The sequence below is a fragment of the Cupressus sempervirens genome, chromosome 3, assembly GCF_028749045.1.
Source record: "Cupressus sempervirens isolate cs-2001-9-10 chromosome 3, ASM2874904v1, whole genome shotgun sequence".
Classification (NCBI taxonomy): Eukaryota; Viridiplantae; Streptophyta; class Pinopsida; order Cupressales; family Cupressaceae; genus Cupressus; species Cupressus sempervirens.
The window spans coordinates 574,878,055-574,902,373 of record NC_143120.1 but is presented as its reverse complement, the minus strand read 5'-3'; the positions used below and the strand labels follow the sequence as shown (position 1 = coordinate 574,902,373).

At 36.8% G+C, this 24,319-nt stretch overlaps 1 protein-coding gene across 2 annotated transcripts in view; it reads right to left on the bottom strand.

The window, feature by feature from the left end:
• Nucleotides 1-23,954, bottom strand: part of LOC149567729 (uncharacterized) — a 379,835-nt gene extending 355,881 nt beyond the window's left edge. Inside the window, exons 1-2 of one of the 2 annotated variants that reach the window (XM_089820995.1) lie at nt 23,677-23,954; nt 19,734-19,866 (exon numbers count right to left, since the gene is read on the bottom strand). Coding sequence is in view for 1 of the 2 variants with exons in the window: in XM_089820994.1 (XP_089677120.1) it covers nt 19,734-19,847 (114 nt within the window). In the remaining variant the exon portion in view is untranslated. The remainder of the gene's footprint in view (nt 1-19,733; nt 19,867-23,676) is intronic. The other variant, XM_089820994.1, reaches the window with a different exon arrangement.
• Between the last annotated feature and the right edge of the window lie 365 nt (nt 23,955-24,319).

Here is a 24,319-nt window from a genome sequence, read left to right as displayed (position 1 = left end):
ATTTTATAAATTTTATATATATTAAATGATAAAATATTAAAATAGAACAAAATCATTTAAAATGTATAAAAATTTATAAAATGTTATATAGAATTATTACACTCCCTTTACATATGGACCTGAAAGGAGAATTCGAATTGTTTTAAGGGGCTATCAAAAATCACACAATCTGAAGTCTTTGGTTATTTTGTCATTCGAATGCCTTGGGAGTAAAAATATGAGAGGAAGAAATCGACAAGGGTTTTCAAACCCTAGCTGCCATTATTCTGGTTTCTCCCTGTCATGCTCTCTTCATCTCCATTTCGTGGTATGCATGCATGGTCACCATGAGTGCTGGTGTATTTGAGTTATAGCCGTGAGTGGGCTTCCTTCATTTCGTGGCTATCCATCTCTTCTAGCCGTGAGTGGGTTTCCTCATGGGTTTTCTTTGTTTGTCGTGAGCTTACCATTTCTTCTCTTTCACTAGTGGCTCTTGGATGCCATTGTTTCTTGCTTTGAGTTGCTCGGATGCCATGATAGCTCTTTGTTGATGTCGTGAGCTTTGTTCTTCATACCGTTTGCTAGAACCAGTGTCATCTTCATGCAAGCTCCTTCTTCGCCATAAGTTTCTTCATCCTTTGTTGTTATGGACGCCATGAGGGTTGTTCTTCAGATTTCGTGGCTAATATTTTTGATACTTAGCTTGTTATTTTCTGTTTGTGCTCTATGATTTTCTATTGTAGCTGATGCATGAGTTCTTGTTCTGGCTATTTTCTAACTTATGAATGTCGTGTTCTTCATCTCCATACAGATTTATGCCGTGGGCTGCTGGTTATTCCATTGCATGCCTGTTGTACTTGCTGTTTTGTATATGGGTTATGCTATATTTACTGTCGTGAATGCTATCCATGCTGAAACATGATTTTCTGTTGTAAAATATACCTTTGCTGCATTTAGTAGAAAGTGATACCATTAGAAGGTTTGTTGTAGCTATTGTTTTTACTCCATTTCATGGCTGCCATGACCTATGGTGATTTCTGTATTTGCTAGAATTGCTCTATTTCCTATCTGTTGTTTGATCTTCAGGTTCTCCATCATAATCAAAGGTTGTTGTCCTCTTCACTGTCTTTTATTGCTTGTTGTAAGTGGTTGGACTATTATTCTTTTCATGATACAAAAAATTTCCTTCTTTCCCTTCATTGTTGTGAGTGCTTGGAAGTTTGTTGGGTTGCTCCATGCTTTATGATTGGTGAAAACATAGTTCTTTCTTCTTTGTTAAGAAAATAAATAGTCCCATCATTACTTGAAATATTTTGTTTCGAAGATGATTTTTTCCATTTTTCTTGTTTCTCCATATTCCAATTGATTGAAGGCTCACTCCAACATTGTTTAAATGAGTCATATACCTTGACTACGAAAGAAAGAATTTCTCCATAAATAACAATTACCTTATCCATGAAATCTGTCCCAAACTGTGTAACATAATACTCATTTTCTGTACATACACTTATTGCAGTCTTCAACGCTACTTCAGATTTAATCGTTGATAAATGAATGTTACTTAATCTGTATATCTAAAACATTTGTAGCAATAATGAGGAGACACTCATGCCTTATTGCATTAATCATTGCCCCAATTTATTGTCCAACATATGAGAGTTTAAACTGTAAATGATTTCTTTCCAACCAATTAAAGAACACAAAGTTTTATTGTTACTTGTTGTAGCTTTACTTAGTTTCATTACATATCTTGATCTTTGACATCAAATCTGAGATTTGACACATCTTTTACTTCTTGTTGTACATTCTTGAAAACTTTATCTCTGATTGTACACTTGTAGACTTCCAATCCCTCCATGATTCAACTGAAAGGTTTCATACCTGTAATTTATGTATGTCCCTTTGACAATCTCCTTGCGTCTCCAATTAGCTACTTTGGTTCAACCAGAAGGTCCCATACCTGTAACATATGTATGCCCCCTCAACAATCTCCTCATGTCTTCAATTTTTGCCTCTACACAATTTGACCAAATGGTTTCACACTTGTAGTTTATGTGTGTCCCTTCAATAGTTTCCTCAGTCCTTCAGTCTTGGCCTCTACAAATCTCAATTAAAAGGCTTCATGCATGTATCTTATGCATGATCCTTCAACAATCTCAAATTTCATACCTCTCTCTACACATGAAACAAACTTATTAGCATAAAACCTACTTTGCTTTTTACATATTTCTCTTGCCTTCGCATCTTTTAATATTTTTATCTGAATAACCATGTTGTAGGAACACTAAGCAGTGTACAGATAATTGGAATGGTTTCCATTGTTCAGTTCATATGCACTGACCCTCCTCTTTTTTACATTTTGCAAGTGTATTCCCAGATGGAGATGCGGGCTCAAATCTTCTTCAACATTTAGATCAACGATCCTTCCATTCAGGTAATGGAGGCTCTTCCCCTTATTTCTTCAATAGTTTTCTGTTTATGCAATTTGTTTATTCAGATATTATAATAGGAGCTGCCGCAAATTGTGTGGTATCTAAATGCATTGTATCAAGTACTATCTAAAATTTGAACATTTTGTATCTTATCAAAACAATTCTGAAATATATTTCAATAAAGTGTACTATTTTGGTACTTGTATGTATCTTGAATAAAAAATGATCAATTTCTCTTGTTTATTGATTTATGTAATTTAAATTTTGCATCTAAACCATTATGTAATATGCATGATCAGCAACTTAAAACATATAGCGCAGTACATAAGAAAACTTAATCATAGCAATTTAGGAGGTAGGCTAAATTGGTAACACTAGCAAAAGCCCTTTTGCTTCAGCAGTAATTCTAGTGAAGAAGAAGGATGCGACAATGCACATGTGCATCGATTACAGGGCACTAAATAAGAAAACAATTAAAAACAGGTATCCCATTCTTAGGATTGATGAGTTGATTAACGAGTTGCATGATGCATGTTTCTTAACAAAATTGATTTGTGATCCGGACACCACCAAATCTGGATGAGAGCAGAGGACATCGAGAAGGCAGCCTTTTGATGTCACTATGGCCACTTCGAGTTTATGGTTATGCCATTTGGGCTAACCAATGCACCTACCACATTTCAGAGTTGTATGAACCAAGTGTTCAAGGGGCAATTGAGGAGATTCGTCTTGATCTTCTTTGATGGCATCTTGGTCTTGAGTAAGACCTGGAAGAAGCACTTGCAGCATCTAGAGGAGGTGTTCTATTCTGGATAGAGAGTCATTGTATGCCAAGGAATCAAAATGCGAGTTTGGCATGACCAAGCTCCTTTACCTTAGGCATCTCATTAGTGCTGATGGTGTTCAGGTTGATCTTGAAAAGATTACAGCTATTGTGGATTGGCCTACTCCCACAAACCTCACACAGCTTAAGGGATTCTTTGATTTATGTAGTTTTTACAGGAGGTTCGTTAGGGGATTCTCATTGATTGCCGCACCTTTGCCAAATCTCACCAAGAAAGGAGCCTTCACATGGATAGAGGCAACACGGAGATGTTTTGACCACTTCAAACAGGTGATATCATCTTGTCCGGTTCTAGCTCTACCTAATTTCACAAAGCCATTTGAGCTTCAATGTGATGCTTCAGGAGATTGGATAGGAGCCGTATTGATACAGGAGAGACACCCCATTGCATTGAGAGTAGGAAGCTTCAAGGAGTTGAGAGGAGTTATTCTGTCTACGACAAGTAAATGAATGTTGGCCATAATGCATATATTGGCCAAATTCTAATGATATTTGGTAGGTGGGCGTTTTGTGATCAAAACTGATCACAATAGTATTAAATACTTCATGAGCCAGCGTGATCTTAATGACCAGTAGTAGAAATGGATTACTAATTGCAGCCTTATGACTTTGATATAGAGTTTGTCAAAGGTAAGAAAAATGTGGTGGTTGATGCTTTATCTCAAAGACCTATATGCTCTAGTAGAGGTTTCAGGAGATTGGAGAGATCAAGTTGCAGCGGAGTATGCAGGAGATGATTGGGCTTCTGGGATAGTTGCGGGCACCATTTAAGATGACAGGTATGTGGTGTTGGATGGGTTGTTCAGATTTCAGAATAGGGTTTATTTGATCCCTACATCACAGTTTAGAAAGGAGATTCTAAGAGCATTTCATGATGCACCTACAGCTGGGCATCCAAAGATCTTCAAGACCTATAGGCAGATCTGAGAGCAATTCTCATAGAGAGGGCTCAAGGATGATGTTCAGAGGTATGTCAGGGAGTGTGCAGTTTGTCAGCAGAATAAGGGAGAGCACACGTTTCCCTCAGGTTTACTACAGCCCTTGCCCATTCCGAACAGGAAATGGGAAAGTATTTCTATTGACTTCATCACTAGTTTACCACGAGTGCGGGGAAGAGATTGTATTTATTAGGTGGTTGACAGATTGACAAAGTTTGCTCATTTCTTTGCTATTCCTTCTACTTATACAGCAGCTCAAGTGGCAGATTTATTCTTCAAAGAGGTTTTTAGGTTGCATGGGATACTGAGATTTATTGTTGGTGACAGGGATAGCAAGTTCATGAGTGCCTTTTGGCAGGAATTGTTTAGGTTGTGCAGTACAGATCTTACACCTAGTACGAGTTACCACCCTCAGACAGATGGGCGGAAGGAGATAGTAAATAAACGGGTGGAAGGCTATTTGCGGAACTATGTGACTATGCAGCAGAGAGCGTGGGTCAAGTGGTCATACATGGGGGAGTATTGTTACAATACCACATATCACATGACCATCAGCATGACTCCATTTATAGCATTGTATGGGTATGAAACACGTAGCTTCATGGATTTAGTTTTGGGGAACAGTCGAGTGCCCAAAGCCAAAGATCTATTGCAGGATAGTCACAATATCCTGAGAGAGCTCAAGGAGAACATACAACAGGCTCAAAATCAGCAGAAGTTGTATGTTGATCAGCATACGGTAGAGCACAGTTTCGAGATAGGGGATATGGTGTATTTGAGGCTACAACCATATAGGCAGTCATCGCTCAAGAAGAGCAAAGCAGAGAAGCAAAAGCCTAAATTCTATGGTCCCTACAGGGTGATTCGCAAAGTGGGCGAAGTTGCCTATGAGCTTGAGCTTTCAGAGGGCAGTCGGGCGCACAATGTATTTCATGTGTCAAGGCTTAAGAAAGCCATTGGTCAGAGTGTAGTTCCTTCTAAAGATTTACCCCCTTTGGATGAGGAGGGGAAGCTTGTGTCAGTACCCGAGGCTATTTTGGACACCCAAGAGAAGAAACTCAAAACCAAGATAGTGAAGTAGTATTTGGTTAGATGGAAAGACCTATCGGAGGAGGATGCTACATGGGAGAGTGAGTAGGTTATTCAACAAGCTAGACTAAGATTGCTTGAGGACAAGCAATTTCCAAGGGGGTGGACTATAATGTCCACACTTTAGCAATCAACCAAGTGTGTGCACGTTAGCCTAGTTGTACATGTTCCTGGGGGCTAACGAAAGGTTTAAAGGGATCTTAGAGTGTTTTGGCCTAGTCATCTTCAGATTGGGCCAAATGGAGTTGATTTACTCAGTCTCAGGCATACTTACTATTTTTAGTAAGTCAACAGGACACAGAAGAGGCTAGTTTTGGTGATTAGATTTGATACTCCTCGACGAGAGCTTTCTGACGAGCTATCACACATGTTCGGAGTCAAATAGCTAATATATTTTTATACCTGAAGTATTATTAAAGTAACATTTAATTTAGTTGTAAAATATTAAAGTGTTACTTTAATATTAAATTTTATGGGAATGTGTGCAAATCAAAGGGGTGCGCCTAAGGGAGAAAGTGATTATTTGAATATGTTTTATATTGCACATCTTTTATCCCACATTGCTCATCTGAGTTGAATCGATCCTTGGAGAAAGAATAAAAGGGAGCGTTAGTGGCTTCATTCGGCAGGTTGAATATGAGAAGAAAATTGATATGTGAGTTGCAGATCTATTCTTGGCATTAAAGGGCATCTGCCCTCTCTTGTGACATTCTAGATGTCATTCCCTTGGAGTTTGGCCTTTGGAATCCATTGTTATCAGCTTCATTATCAGGCAGATTGGGTGTGTTTCTAGCTACAAGCAGCTTTGATGTTTTGTTCATATCTTCTTCTTTACTCATCCGACGCTTATGCTACTTTGAGCGAATGATTTTATGAAGATATTGGATTGTTTGGAAGACAAAATACTATAGCAACACTGTTCACACGGGTATTGTTCATGCGGCACTATTCACGTGGCACTATTCACGCAGCACTATTCATGTCATTGTAACAGCAGATTTAAATAACATTTGTTGGAGTATTATGTCAATAATAGTGGAGCAATTAGTGAGTTGAGAATCTGCCATGTATTTGATTTTATTTAATTCTGAAAATGACAACTTATCAGCTGTAATACAATTTCCAATCTGCATATTATTGTACTTTCTTTTGTTCATGTTGAGTGATTTTCAATTCCATGCAAGCAAACAATATAAATGTCTCATTTCCGAAGTCATAAGGGGTTAAATTAGTAAACGGAGGAATAAGGAGTTGGATGCAAACTGTTTGACAAAATTCTTATCAGCAGTTGTTTAGTTTTTTGGGCATTTCCAGGGTGCCCATTACAGGTTGAGAAAGGGTTGTCGATAGAACAATCCCACTTGTGCAGACTGGGAGACATGTCTGCAGAGGATTGTGCCTCCACAATATGTGGAGACACAATCCTCTGCAAACATGTCTCCACAATCCACTATAAGATAACACTGGTGGCTCGATCTAACACAGAACATTAAAACAGTCTTCAAGTGTTGACGGAAGCTGCAAATATAATAAATATTTTAAGGTACAAATCAGTATTACAAATAACATTAAACAAACAGTTAAAAGGAATAGATAATTTCTGAGATTGATATCTTGAAATCAATTATCAGGCATTTCTAAATAAAAATTACCCTGTTAAATCTCATCAACTATTCTAACAGGATCGACCTATTGTAATCTTCTGATTCTTGTTGGAGCCCATTATAAGAAGGCTGGCCAGACATTGTAGATTATCATGGAATGTATCTGACATCTTATTTTGTTGCTGGAAACTGGAAGCTAAAGGTGGTTTGCAATTTTGGTAGTGATTCAATCCCACCCTAGTTTACAGTTGGAAATATCATAATGATATTTCACATTGTGCCTACAAATATTTGTAATTTCATGAAATCTCTTTCATAAACATTTGATATATTCATACTTGGTTCTGTATATTTGAGTGCCCTTGCCGAAGACTGGCATTGACTTCATTGCAAACATATTTTGAAATTCTTCAGTAACGTTTTGCAGAAACTATTGCTATACTATAATGTTTTCATTGATTATTTCCTTGTGGGATCCAATCTTCTAATCTGTGTCATTCAGATGTGGGTGATTCAGCAGGTGATTATATTTGAGAGATGCCAATGATACAGGTACGAAAAGTCAGGAAATGTGCATATGCACGCATTAATATAACTTTGCAATAGTTAGTGGAGACATTGATATCTGCCACCTTAACATATTAATGTGGGATAGATAAATATATATATGTATATATGTATGTATGTATAGATATCTGCCACCTTTACATATTAATGTGGGATATATATATATATATATATGTATGTATAGATATGTGTGTGTGTGTGTGTGTGTGTGTGTATATATATATATATATATATTGCAACAATATTGCAATATAAGGTTTATTACAGGTTACAACTTATTTGGAGACTTATCATCGCCATGGAGATTGTCCAAATTTGCAGTTCCGTCTAAAGTTGCAGACAAATACACTGAAATCTGAAAAACACAAAGCAGATTGACACTATAAATAGCAGAATATCACTTCCCTCTGTAATTCATGTTGGCACTCAGCATTGAGGAGGTAATAGAAAACTCATACCTAGCATACTACAAGTTTTGGAAGTAGTATGGGTAAATCTTTGGTAAAAGCCAGGCCTTCGATGAAACCCTGAACATAGAGAACTTATGATTCATTGTTTATAGCTGTTGTTAAGAGGTTCCTCAGAGTAAATATAATACACCTATGACCACTGTTTCTAAAGTGATCATTGTCACTTGCAATTACTCAACATTAATGCTTCAGTTTGATTGCAGGAATCAATCCTCGAAGGCTTTGACATCATTGGTATTGCCAGTGGACACAAATCATAAGTCTCCAAGTGTGTTGCACTAGAGTCTCAGGTATCAAACAAAACAAAAAGAGAATTTGTTCCAATATCATTCTCAAAGGCATCAAATCCTCCTGAGTTTAATATGATACACCTGTGACCACTGTTTCTAAAGTGATCATTGTCACTTGCAATTACTCAGCATTAATGTTCCAGTTTGATTGCAGGAATCAATCCTCGAAGGCTTTGACATCATTGATATTCCCAGTGGACACAAATCATAAGTCTCCAAGTGTGTTGCAGTAAAGTCTCAGGTATCGAACATAACACAAAGAGAATTTGTTCAAATGTCATTCTCAAAGGCATCAAATCCTTCTTATCCACGAATTCAATGCGGATACATTGCTAGTAATAATAAGTGCACTACTAAAATATGTGTAGACACTAGAAATTGTCCCATCACCTGCTAATGCCATTTTTACGAAGATTTTTCTTATTTAATTATATTATCTTTATTATTTAAATAATTTATGTCTTTCCTCTAACTGGAATTTCAAATTTAACATTTCCCTTTATTTTTGATGATTAAATAATTTTGAATTAGTTACTTACCTAATTATTCCTCTAAATACTAAATTCAATAATTTTTATTATTTAATTGATCCCTTCTCAAAACAAGTAATTAAGAAACCTTTATTATTCAATAAAACAATCTTCCTTGTTCTTATCACCTACAATCATAGTTGGCATAATTGCCAAAAAATCAATAAGTTTCAAGTAGTCGCGAGTTTTTGGAACCTGTGAGTTTTTCCTGGATGTACTCACGACTCATCAGGCAGAAAAATCATCAATTTTTTGCTCAAGAATCACAAATTAATTGCCGAGTTTTTGTGTAAAACTCGGCAAGTTTTAATGAACGACTCAACCGCGTTTCTAGACCAGCAATAAAGACAAAATAAATTGAATTTTTCTTCACCAATTTATGTTTCAGCGTTTGGAGGCTTGAGTAGTGGAGAGAAAAAGGATTCCAAGGCTTATTTGAGTCCATCCACACAAAGAAAAGAAACAAATTGACTTAAAAATGGCTCAATGACCTTGTTTATGTGCAATAAATTAAGTTGCACATTAAAAAGGCACAATGTTCAATATCTGATCCACTTGATCTGGATAATATATATCCTTATTCTGATTGGACAGCACAAGAGCCAGTCCATTGTTTTCAGTGGATGAAATCGCTGATTTGGAGAGGCAGCCCATGGAGGAGGAGGGGGCTGGAATGGATGACATTGAGGATGAGGACGATGAGGATTCAGACGAGGAGTCATTACCAGTGCCTCATGTAGGAGGAGATACATCCACTTCCAAGACAGAGAGCAAGTCAATAGGGATGCCGAGCAAGGAGGCATAACCACGGACTTCACAATCAAACCCACTCCTAGCGCGGGGATCCTCTTTGAAGCCTAAACCCCCTCTCTTTTCTACTAGTAGAGTTGGGAAGAGGAAGATGTGATTGCATTGATGTATTTACCATTTACTTCTAGTTTGTCAAAAACTATTTACTATTTTGCTTCTCGTCGTCAGCATTCCGCATGAGAATGTGATTTTCTACCCACTATGCATTTATATATACATATATATAAATTATATATCTATATCTATATATATATATATATATATATATATATATATATATATATATATATATATAATCTTTGCTTTTTTTTTTTGCGTTCTCTTTAACTCACTCATTACATGCATCTTCTCATTGAACTTTGCAAAAAATGTATTTTTAATTAAATTTAAGTTGTGTTTTAGGTTCCCAATTTTTTTTTAAAAAACTAGCCGAGTTTTTCTCAAACTTGGCGAGGCTTGGCGAGTTGTTGCCGAGTGAGAGTTTTCCAACTATGCCTACAATTAAAAAGTTATTTCAATTATTTAATTAAACAATTGAAATAACCATTCCTTCCATAATTAAATGAATTATTTTATTTATTTAGTTATTCCCATTATCAACAAAGAAATGTTTCTTTTAAAATATAATTATTTAACACTAGTTTTTAACACTAATTAAGTCTTCTACTCCCACCTCTTGAACTGTCACTATCATTTTAACTCTCCAATCAATCTTGTCTAACCAAGTCATCAATTCACTTTTTTTTTTTTATTCAGTCATCTCTTCAATCAATTCAGCTATATCATCAAATAATTATGCCTTGCAGCCAGTCATCTGTCAATCAATCTATGTCATCTCCCTATCAGTTCAATCTCATCCAATCCTAGCCGTCCATAATCAATCAGTCTCTTTCAATCTCAACCGTCCAATTGTAATCTTGAATTCTATAAAAGGGACCTTGTTTCCTCATTATTGATTTAACCACAGATTTCAAATCTTTGTGCATCACAAATTGATTTCATGCAATTTCAGAAGCCAACAACATTACACAGACAATAAGGACAAGAGACAATATTGATGAGTGGTTGGCTTTGATATTTGTTGAATTTATCATTTGAATTGCATTTCCTTTCACATTTCATTCTCTGCTTGATGGGATAGGATTGAACTGCTTTGAGAATAGAGTTTTAGTGGTTAACCTTACTAATCTCATTCCTTGTTTTACTAATGCTAACTTTCCTCGTCTTACCTTATAAATTACATGTGCATTGCGTTTTCAATTCAGACTTAACTTTCCTGCACAAATTGTCTATTTTGCTCTTGTACCAGCTTGGAACATTATTGAAGATGTCAACATCGGCTTGCGTTGATTGGCCATTTCCCAAACATAATTATGATAGTGGCATGTAACAATCAGCATAAACAACTTCAAGATAAAACTCATGCTTATAGGCTTCTAGGAATTGCTTACGTGTTGGTTTGATATCTAGCTATTCCTCTTCCCAAAGTGCATGCACTTGTTGCCACTCTTGACAGACTAGGAAACTTTTGGGAGAGCAAACTTAATATTTTCCTCATTACTAAAACCCTTAAAAAATTTAAAGTAAAATGAGATTTAATATGGTCAACTTAAATAATCTACAAAATTTGCATCGACCTTACCCTCAATTATTAGCACATTCAAGTTTACCTAAAACCTAGAGGGGGATCAACGGCCAAAAGCTGTACTTGAGAGGTGGCAAATTGAGCCACTATTTAAGGACTTGTACAAATTGCTTGAATAGAGTTTCTGTGGATCCATGAGTGCTTCTTCAATCTTGCTTGTGATCATTGCAAGTATCTCCTCTAGCATTGGTTTGGCCATTTTGGAATGGGCCAGCAAGTAGACTAATGGATCTCAAGGTTGAAAGCCAAGGCTCAAATTCTCTTACCAGATACAAAAGGAGATGCAAGATGTAAGGAAAAATGCTTGAATACCATTGTGAATGGGAGTGCTCATGGCATTGTATTCATCAAGAGGCCTGTCCATTGCAAATATCTGATCAAGTTGCTCTTCTTCTCTGCTATTTGTCCTCTGCTTTTTCAAAATTTTAGCCCTGAAAGATCTAGTGTTACCTGAAGCTTTCTCACCAGCTTAGATGCTTTCTTCATCAGAACTACTACCTTCAGCCCTATCTTGTGCGGGCCTATCAGTACTCCACCATTGGTTTGATTCTTGCAGGAGTTGGACCATCTCACTCAAGGACTTTGTAATAACCCCAACAGGTTATAACTTCTTCAAACACCAAAAATCTTTATACTTCAGTTGTTTGACATTTCGTCAAAGACTTTGCAAGCAAGGGTCATCTGACTGATATAACTTTTCAGATTGCTGCAGTGATTCTTGTTTGGATTTGCCTCAAAGAGAATGCTTACAAAGACTCCAAATTGTCTAAACAATGTCCTAACATAAATATGCAACTAATTTTGGCAATAGTGAATGCATATATGAGTTCTAATCATGAAAATGATTACCTACAGCCAACTGGTATTTTAACAAACAGTTGGTATGCAAGCTAACTAGCTGATAAGAAATGATATATTAACGCTCAAAGACAACTATCAATGACCAGCAATTGTATCTCCTTAATTGAGAATGAGTATCCAATACAATATTCATACTAAGTTAAGCAAGACTCTTGGCATTTACAAAGATATCAAAATATGATGATTGTTGGTAAAATAATATGCACCTACAGCTGCCAATGAAAACTAATGCAATACTAAATATCTAACTTCAATACTCCCCTACAGTAGTACGCTAATCACATGCATGATTAAATACAACTAAAGCCATGGATTGCTGATACCATTGTAAGGAATGTAAAAATGAATGATGTATCTATTAATGAATGATAGGTCTGATACGAAATGGCAATTACAACAGCACTCTATAGTGAAAGGCAACTATGAAAATACATATTAGACCTGGCATATGAGTCGCCTTAGAGAATAGATGTATTGCAATACCACTGAACAGAAAATAACCTCCTCAAGTGCCCAAGTCGTGCCTCTCTAGCTACCGCCCCTTATTGTAGATGGCTATAATAATTTTCTTTGCTTTTTCGGATTGCTTTTTTTGGATTGCTTTTTCGGACTGCTTTTTTTCGGTTCTGCTTTTTCAGACTGCTTTTTTTCGGTTCTGCTTTTTCGGACTGCTTTTTCGGCCTGCTTTTTGTACTCAAATATTTTTTCTCAATGTAACACAAATAGAAGACTGAAGTATCTTCCTCCCAGCTGCAATAATTCAAGTGATATTTCACACCCTCAAAATTGCGTACCAATTGAGAGTTTTCGTTCTCAATGGCCAGTTGTGACTATTGCAGAAACCCTAGGCTCCACAATGCACATCAACAAACATCAACATCAACAACAACAAATCTGGATGATTAGAATGAAGCCCAGGGTGCCTATTTATTCTTTTTCCTCCACTTTCTCCAAAAGCTTCTAGAACATTATTTTATTTTATCTATTAAGTGACTTTATAAAATATTTTATAATTCAAGTCACTTTATTAAATTAATTAAATATAAAGTTACCTTTTAATATCTATTTATTTGATAACTTTATAAATAATTAACTTAATACCACTTATTTATTTAATTAAAATAATTAATTAGTCATCTTCATAAAATATTCATTATTTTGGATAACCTAATTAATTAAATTAATTAAATCAAATTGCCTCCAAAATGGGGACATGACAATCCACCCTTCCTGAAATTGCTTGTCCCCAAGCAATGGCTGAACAATAAACCAATCAATCCGCCTGGATCCCAAATGTAGTCATGAACTATACTACTATCAATTAACATAGGCTCCTGCAATATCCTCTGCAATATAACCAAGAGGAATTGATAGTCAAACTGACAATTACAGCTTAACCAAACTCCCAAATCACAACTGCCACAGTAAATACCATCAACGCATCCCACTGGCCTATACGGAATGTACAATCCAACTCTGCAACAATGGTGAACGCTCCCGAATGAAACTATACCAAGTATGGAGAATCCACACACTATACAACTCCTGCAGTCAACACAACTCGGCAGATCACTGGCCACTGTCTCATAACCATAACTCCCATGCACTGCTAATGGTGAAAAGACATCACAAGATAAACAGCAAGAAATGGAACCCAAACCAAATTTGCCTGCCATCAACTCCTCAACACAAGGATCAAATGCTAACTGATGTACATACCCTGCAATATAATGTTGATAAAAAGAACCAACCTCAGTCAACAGCTCACCATGAACAAGTGATACAACCCACTGTGACTGATCACCAGCTAAGTCAGGAGATATCATAACCAAAGGAGTAGAATCAATAACAACAACCGCTGAAGCATCACTCCCAAACTCCTGCTCTAAGTCATGTATTATCAAGCTGTCAACCGCAGAACCTATTGCCATGTCATGCCCATCACAACTCTCATCCTGAGGCGTCAAACCGTTCCATAACTGATGACAAGCACTAGGAACCAAAGTACATCTCTGTATCATCATCTCATCAACATGGTCATTAAAGGTAAATTGATGAGCATACCTCACAGTGTAATGCCGATAGAATGGGCCAATCTCAGTCAGTGGCTCAGACTGCAATCCAGATGAAACTAACTGCAATCGATCATTAACCATGTTGGAACTGACTACTACCTCCGAAGACATCACCAAGGGAGTAGCATTACTAGCAGGAACCATGCCAACTACCGGCTGACCAATATCACACATGATCTTTGATACAACATCTCTAGTCTCTATGCCATCAGTACTAGAGGCCACCACCATATCAGGCATAACACAATAATCTGCTACAGCACCCAACTCAACTGAACCTGACTCTAGTGGGAACGAACCCGATATGCCAATGTTAGTATCAAGGATGGATGCATCCCCATCTCCACTGTCTTTGACAATCTCAACCATGAACATCCTTGGATCACCAGACACCACAGCTTGTGACTGTACAGAATCTGGTAAAGACTGCAATTGCTGTAACTCCATGCTCACCTTAGCCAAATGAAACTGTGACTCCTCAAAAGCCAATTGTGTACTCTCAAGAATCTCAGAAGTCACCTCGAGCTGCTGAGTAAGCTCACTCACCTCATCTTCCTTGGCCAATAATGCATCGTATGTTGTACTCCCCCACTCCATAAGATAATCTCTGTCGGCTACCAGCTGCATATAATTCTGTCTCAGAATCCGAATAGCCTCCCATAAAAAGTGGATCTCTGTCAAGGAAAAATAACTGCCTCCCTGCTCATCACTAGTAGGAGAACCCCATCCATAAACTGCTAACAACTGACGAGCAGCATCGAAATGCTGGCAAGCGATAGCAATGTCTCGCTCACTAACTCCCAACTGACTAGACACATGATGGCACTGGCTAGACTGTCTCCTATAAACCTCCTGTGACGCACTGTCTAAAGGAGTATCCTCAAAGTTACTGGTCTCTAGAGTATTACCAACCATATCCTGCAAATCAACTCCAAAGCTCATGTCAACATACGGAGTATCAAAATCTGTAGCACTGCTGTCCAACTCCTCTGTACCAAAAGGAACTGCCAAGGAAACTAAGTCTTCAAAACTGCCCACTGCATCCTCCTGGATATCATCAATGCCAATATGATCCTGGGACTCATCTGTACACACTGCAAAATATGAAAGATTATCAACACATTCCAGCAATAATGGTCGACTGGATATATGAACAAAGCCCAACACCGGTGTATAAAAACTAATACCAACATCGGACAAGCTGCTGGCACAAGGAAAGACAACACCCTGCAATCTGCTAATCAAATCCATGATAGCACCCAAACAATCACTGCTACCAAAAAGTGATAAAGATCTCCAGTCGACTGAATCCCAAACGCCAATATAACAATCTCGAATCCATATCCGTAAACTAGAATCAGCTGGTAACTCAAGCAAACTCCTCATCTGAGTAATATGACTAATACCAACTAACTCCATATACCTGTCTGACATTTTCCCTGTATCCTGAATGTGAATGCAAGATGAACTCACAACATTATCAACGACCACATATGATCCACCTGCCGCAGAAAACTGAGTATCAGGAGTGCAAGGTGAAACTAAGCTCAGCTCCATGCCATGCTCATTCCCATGTCTCTCCCAGTCCTGTAATGCCAATGGAGTATTCATCCAAGAAGCTCGAATGTCCTCAAGCTCGCGAGAAAGCCTGTCAACTTCCTCCTCCTTTCTCCTCAAGGCATCTGAATAGTCTCCGACAAGGCTAAGAAGATGGTCACGATCTGATAGAAGATGTAAATATCTCAACTTCATCGTTCCCATTCCTTCCCTAATCACCTGTAAGTCAACACAAGAAGACTTCGCCTGAACTCCCTTATGTCTACCTTGTAACTGAATCATCCGAATGTGATCCTCTATCATATCCTGCATCCTGTCATGATGAGATAATGAAGTCATAATACTGTCTTCGCTCACCTTCAGCTGGCTGGACAAATCATGTGAAGTACTACCAGCCTCAACCTCATGTGACGAAGCATCTATTTGTGCCTGGTACTCTCTCTCAGCAAAGTCATGAATGCTCAATGTCTGCTCATCTCTACCAAGTATCTCACCATCATGCACAACAACACCCTCATAATCATCATCTGAACCCACTATGTTGTAGTCACTGCCTGTTGGAACTAAACCATCCCGAGTACCTATGACATCACCCTCTGACGACCTGTATACAATTGTCTCAACTTGAGTATCAAGTTGATCGTTACTATCAATCTGCGTAATATCCATTCCCACTACCTCCTGAAGTATTGTGTGCCCAACATCTTCCTCCAAGCTAGTCTGATTTTTGTCCTCCCTAGATTCGGCTATATGCTAGTCACCAACTACTGCAAACTCCTTGTAGAGGTTTCTAGATACCTCACTTGTAGAGACCTCTTGTTCCTCTTTTTCTTTGTTCTGTGACGTAGTCCTCTTAAACATGGAAACCATCAATTCATTCATCCTTTTCTGACTTTCATCCAACCTTTTCAAATTTTGTTTAAGCTTCTTCATATCCTTGTCCCACTGCTTCTGGGTACTTGAAGTAAATATGATTAACTAACTGATTCAATGTCCAATCTACCCAACAGGATGGCAGGTCAATAGCTCTGATACCACTATAATAACCCCAACAGGTTATAACTTCTTCAAACACCAAAAATCTTTATACTTTAGTTGTTTGACATTTCGTCAAAGACTTTGCAAGCAAGGGTCATCTAACTGATATAACTTTTCAGATTGCTGCAGTGATTCTTGTTTGGATTTGCCTCAAAGAGAATGCTTACAAAGACTCCAAATTGTCTAAACAATGTCCTAACATAAATATGCAACTAATTTTGGCAATAGTGAATGCATATATGAGTTCTAATCATGAAAATGATTACCTACAGCCAACTGGTATTTTAACAAACAGTTGGTATGCAAGCTAACTGGCTAATAAGAAATGATATATTAACCCTCAAAGACAACTATCAATGACCAACAATTGTATCTCCTTAATTGAGAATGAGTATCCAATACAATATTCATACTAAGTTAGCCAAGACTCTTTGCATTTACAAAGATATCAAAATATGATGACTGCTGGTAAAATAATATGCACCTACAGCTGCCAATGAAAACTAATGCAATACTAAATATCTAACTTCAATACTCCCCTACAGCAGTACGCTAATCACATGCATGATTAAATACAACTAAAGCCATGGATTGCTGATACCATTGTGAGGAATGTAAAAATGAATGATGTATCTATTAATGAATGATAGGTCTGATACGAAATGACAATTACAACAGCACTCTATAGTGAAAGGCAACTATGAAAATACATACCAGACCTGGCATATGAAGTCGCCTTAGAGAATAGATGTATTGCAATACCACTAAACAGAAAATAACCTCCTCAAGTGCCCAAGTCGTGCCTCTCTAGCTGCCGCCCCTGATTGTAGATGGCTGTAATAATTTTTTTTGCTTTTTCGAATTTGCTTTTTCGGACTACTTTTTTCGGTTCTGCTTTTTCAGACTACTTTTTTTGGGTTGCTTTTTCGAACTGCTTTTTCGGTCTGCTTTTTCGGACTGCTTTTTCGGCTTGCTTTTTGTACTCAAATATTTTTTCTCAATGTAACACAAATAGAAGACTGAAGTATCTTCCTCCCAGCTGCAATAATTCAAGTGATATTTCACACCCTCAAAATTGCGTACCAATTGAGAGTTTTCGTTCTCAATGGCCAGTTGTGACTATTGGAAAAACCCTAAGCTCCACAATGCACATCAACAAACATCAACATCAACAACAACAAATCTGGATGATTAGAATGAAGCCCAGGGTGTCTATTTATTCTTTTTCCTACACTTTCTCCAGAAGCTTCTAGAACATTATTTTATTTTATCTATTAAGTGACTTTATAAAATATTTTATAATTCAAGTCACTTTATTAAATTAATTAAATATAAAGTTACCTTTTAATACTATTTATTTGATAACTTTATAAATAATTAACTTAATACCACTTATTTATTTAATTAAAATAATTAATTAGTCATCCTCATAAAATATTCATTATTTTGAATAACCTAATTAATTAAATTAATTAAATCAAATTGCCTCCAAAATGGGGACATGACAGACTTCGTCATGCTAATTTTAAATTCTTCAACTCTATCAATAAATGCTTTGGTATTATCATCCTCCTTGTCACCCATGGCAGTTCCCTTCTTTTCTCATGCAGACAGTAACGTTGTTCTCTTTCACTCATCAAATACCCTCAAGCTGGCAAGAGGTTGAGCTTTAATACCACTGAAAGATACCCACCTAAATTTGCAGACTACTAAAGAATATGAATTGCAGTAGTAACACTAATTTTCTGTTTGCATCAAGATGGCAAGTAGAAAATGAAGATACACATGAGCATATCTGGCACTATCTACTTAGATTTATCATTAGAGTAAAAAAAATCGTAGATCAGGTCGGCCTTACAATTCATCAGACAAATTCTATCAGATTTATAACAGAAATATATGCTCAGAAATTCATACTATGGTTGACTCCAGCCTGCTTGTAGGTTCAATGGAGTTCAGATCTGCACATTCGCATCCTCACTGTTGTTGAACATGTGATCTGACTTCAAACTTGCCTTAATGTCCCTAGACCTATATTTCAGAAATAACCCTTGTGCTGACTGAGCTTTATATCTATCGAACTCTGATCTGTATTCCAGCATTGTTCTTTTACAACAAATTGAACATGATATAGGCACCTTTGCGGCCAAGGATATGAGCAACTCCCTCTTTTCCAAAAAAAAATCTGCACATACGCTTCAGATTGTAGAAGCCCTCTCTGTGTTTGCCCAACTCCCAGTAGCTGTGTGCTGCTCCTTTCCTAACATTAAATCATGTAATCAAACGAGGACCTATACTCAGAATGTGACTAGGTTCCTAGAAAAATAGTACGATAACAAGTTTCGACGGTGATAGGTGTTGTGTCCTACCGCAGAATGGAGATCCAGAGTTGTACCTGGATGCCCTGAGAATTCATTTAATGCACAGGTTCTATAATGACTTCAATGCCATTCCCAAACCAAAACATATTACATAAATACAAGAAATGATTTGGTTAAAATTAAGCACCTGAAACAAGGTCGGCCAAGGGGCCAATTCATTATCAGTCTGTTTAAGACTTACACTGATTGACTTGCTATGGAAAATATCTCCTTACTTATCAACTATATCAACCAAAAATCAATATATATTATTTTATACTTTCAATTATTAAATATTATTATTAGTCCTAGAGCCAACTTTCAGGAAAACAGGATCAACAGACGTGTATAAAAATTTAAACAAACAACCTATCAAAGAAAGTTTCATAATGGTAAAATAAAATGGGAAGTTTTAAAAATTATAAACTACACATGAAAAATTAATGAAAATATTGAAGACCTATAAACAAATCATAAATATATTCAGCAGAAACAGCATTAGGAAAAAATTCGACTCTGCTCACACGTTTGAAAGCAGCTTTTATGATAACATCTTTAGCATAAAATAATCCCAAAGTCTATGGTATGGAAAGAATTTTTATAGACAGTACAACTCAACATCAAGTAGAAGCATTCTAACTCACCTTCCTCTGGTTCGTGTTACAGCACTCTAGTACCATTTTTCCCTCATGGTATACTTTTCTCTTTTGTGACTTATGCCCTGTATAGTTTATTATCCATTGAGTAACACAGGCCATGACTTCTCCTTATTGATCTCTGGTTTGCACAATAAAAGCAATGCAAATTTTAGCCTTGTGTGGAGACTTAACCACTAGAAAGAAGTACATAACTGTACTAAGCTAGGAGTTCAGCAAATGATATAACGACAGAAAAATTGGCTTTCATAAAAACAAAAGGAAATATACTACCTTATTGCAAAAGATCAAACTGTATATTTAGATAACTATGACCATGAGCACAGATTTATTTTTGCCAGTGTACCATATTTTCAAACAAGCCATGTAAACACAATTCTGTTCATTATGTTCTACTGTCGAAAGAAGCCCTAAAAATCCATAATATCCAGTGCAGATCATTGTAACCCCTAGCAAAATCTTAGGAAATTGCATCATCTAGTGTCAAAATAGTTGCACCTAGGAAATGTCTACAATGTCTACTTTGACTTATCCAATGCCACAAGGCCTAAAGCACTTGCAAATATTTACAATGACATGTTCCCCTGTATTTACAACTGATACACACTCTATATGTAATCTGTCAATAAACCACACCCTATCCAATCAAAGCCATATAAAAAGAAATTAAGTGCTCTCGCACTTGGGAGCTACCTTCAAAGAGAGTTTATGAAGCTCTCAAATCTACTGAGATATTTGTCTACAAAAGCCAAATCCAGTGCCTCTATGTTTTGTGCAATAACAATTGTTTTACAAACTGTGTGTGCACCCTAGTGCCCTTCAAATTGAAATTAAGGGACTTCTTCACATCAGAGGAAGAAGTTCCATCTTTTCCTGCAATTTCCAGCTGTGACTTCCTTCCAAGAGGGCCAAAACTTCCACAATCCAAACCCAATTTCGGATTAACCTTTTTTAGGCCTTTAATTTTCAGCCACTTATTGGTGTTTGCCAAAATGAATTGAAATCTATCCAGGATGGATGTACCTCATTTCTACTGCCATTGAATGGGAAAATGGTACCTTTTATTAAAACCAGCCTGATGATATTCCGGATCAAGAATGTTGCCATCATCTTCAATTTGGAAATTTGATGGGATCTCAAGCATGTTAAGATCAATAATTTGCTGCCAAGTTAATCTGCAATAGTCCATCTTCATTATATCCAGTTATGTTCTCATATCAATCCAAATATCGTCGATGCGATGAACATGTGTAAAAGCCCTCTTCATTTGAGAATTCATTTCTCAGTAATCAAAGTCAAATATGACTTTGAATTTCTTCAAAGTGATCAGCTGCAATTCTACTTCCATATTTTTTCGCTTTGCACACAAAATTAATCGAGTAATTACCAATCACCAAGCGTTTGGCAGAAGATATACCAAAACTAGACCTATGCAAAGTATGTTGATCAGACTGTATTTCCATGAGTTGTCTGGCTAACTCCATCAGAATGATCTTATCAGTAGCATACCTAGGTAAGGTATACAGCTCACCTTTAAAGTATCCAACTCTCAAGTATGTAAAAGTTGGAAACTTGATAAAGATACAACCATATAGATTCACCTTTTCCCAGGCTTCATTTGATTCCCTCTTGATGGATAACTATCTATCAAACAAGCATCAGAAATGCCCAAAGAAAGCATCTTGGACTCTTCTGTTATGGAACTTACTATTAGCCAGAGTGATCTAATCATAGTAATCCCAAACTGAAATTTGAAGATGATCTCCTTTGGATGACAGACCAGATAAAGATCCCATGGCCACTGCAATGTAGACAAGGTAGGAGTTCATGTAAAAAGGCACCGAAGTCCCTACATTGAGCAATTGTTGATAGAGTGCAGCGCTAATCAACTCTACCCAAAAGATGTGTTCTTTGTTTTCCATGATCTAGAAGATGAATTTGTACATCCGTGGTTCGAAATCAATGGAATCTTTAAGACTACAAACCCTACTGAGAAGAATGATAAGGTCTTTGTACTCTTGCTTGAAGTTAGCCCTATGAACGGTCTTTGGCCATCTAGAGAAATTACTCCTTTTATTCTCCAACCAGTATTGATTCACATACTTCTGATAATGTCCCTTTTCTCATTCCAGCTTTCCAAAGATGATTCTTTGGTTAGATTTGCACATTCTGCATTATGTGGCACCTTGAAGTTTTGTTCAATAACCTCTGGATCAAGACTAATGATAACCCTGCCATCAGCATCCTTGATTGTCTTTGATTTCGGGCTAAAACGTTCAGCACATCCGAGAACGAACTCAAGTTTCATGGCTAATTGATGGTAAGGGAGCATTGTGTGGTTAATTAATGATTGTATGCACTTAACTTCAATTTATGTTCAATCTTTAGTTTGCATCCATTAAATGGCATTCAAAAGAGGATATTGATTTGAAAACCATTTGCGCGTTCCTTAGAAGCTTGCACTAGGTAGGTGGTGTCGCTGATTAAGCTTCATCTAGTAGAGTCCAAGTTTATCCATTCTTATTTGCATTCACAATTAGAAGTAGTAGTAGAAGTCAAATTAAAGTTGAAGTGGGAGTTGGAAAGTCAAACTAAATTTTCATTGCACATTGTGAAATTAAATCTTTAGGAGCGCAAGCAATTGATATCCATTGAATGAATAGCGTAAGTTCCTTTGTGTTTACCAGCAAATCACATTATTTCATTAAGTGAACATCCACAATAGGAGGAACCTTGAAGTCATTTCATGATCTTATGTTGCAAGCTTAGCATGAGAGATAACCTTGTAACAAGAGAGGATTGAGTAGTTGAAGTTGCATATTAAAACATCAAATATTTGATTATGCATGTTGTAGAGGAACAAAACTCACATCAACAAGACCCAACAGTCTAAGGGACCAAGGAACACCAATTTTAATCCATTTTCAAGCTCATTTCCTTGTTGATTGTTCTCTTATGAATACTGAGTAAGAAGCTAGCTATTTGTGAAGTCTTACCTCTTCAAAAAGCTCAGTGAAGCTGTTCACCTTAAAATTGTTTTGAAACTGACTATGACAAATAGTAGACCGCCTTGAGCACCGTTATTGCCTTCCTCGTCATAGCTAACCCTATCATCTTGGGATCTGTGTTTCATGAAGTTATGATAATAAGAGAAGGCTACCTAGATCTATGAGTTTTGCTGGCCAAAGAAAAGTCCACAGCTACTTTTAAAACCTATCAATATCACAAAAAATAGATGAAACAAGTTGAAAGTAAAAGCGTATTAAGCAGCAGAATAAGCACGGTATGCAATGGGAAGAGTTGCTGGAGCCGTACATAAACGGCCCAAACATGCTCGCAAACCCAAGGGTGAATGTAGGCTATGGGACCGGCGGAATATAAAGTGTCACTTGTCTTCACTGTTGCTTGGAAAAGCATTTAGTCGTATTAAATATATCTTATGGCTCGGCAGTGCATACTGAGAAGGATTTGATTCAAATGTAGATCATTAATACATGATGAACTTAACTTCATGTTGCCAAACAGATTCGAAAAGAGACCTTCCAAACTAACTTTTTAAGATTTAGAAAATACTGGTATATCTATTAGCAAAAAAATGCATTGAAGCTGCACATTTCATACTGTCATTTACCAAAATTAAGGATAGGCTTGAAATTTTAATATTTTTGATAAATGCTAAGTAAAATGAATAGAGGGGGAGGCAATTAGAACAGTAAACAGCAAGCAGTTGAGCAAAGAGAATGATGTCCTCCAACTTCCCAATACTTTACAATAATAAATAGCTCCAATTGCGTCCATCGTATGACAGGTTTTTTTGGGCTCCGTGGATTTGAAATGGCTATGTTGCCCAGAATTATAATGAATTTGAGAAAGTAAACATCTATTTATTAGGACAGTAGTAAATGTTATAGGAGAGATTAAAAGTTCTTACCAAGGCAGATACCGAATTCTGAAGCAAACTTCTGCTACCTGTGTTTCCGTCTAGAGCTCCCTTTGGCGGGAAAATCATCGATGAATCGTTTCTTCCCAGTCCATCGTAATGAAAATAATACAAGCCTTTTTTTTTAAGGTTTAAGGCCGGCCTACAAAAAAGAACTATGAGAGATTCAATATCAACTTCGATGCTTGCATTGTAGCGCCTGATCACTGTAAAATTTATGGCGTTTGGAACATTCCATACTAAATTTAAAACAAAATTATACTAGCACTAGCGTGAAAAGGAGGTGCAATAGCAAAGTCATTGAAACTTACACAACAAATATTATATCCAACTGAAAAGAGTGAGAAAGATACAATCTATATTGAATTAATTATCTAGATCAGGGACAATATAGTCTAAGGATACGTATAAATTCATTGAAATTACTCATATATCTAAATTACATTTAAGCATAATTAATTTCAAATGAACAAGGTGCATAAATTAACAAGGGGCGCATGCACCAAAGTTCCTACCTTCATATTTTTATGGTTCACTGAAGTAGCTTTTACAATGATCTTTATCTTGTCAATGTCTTTGTGTTTTACCGATAGAAACTTATGGCTCAAGATTAGTTTTTTGTGTTTAGTGAAGA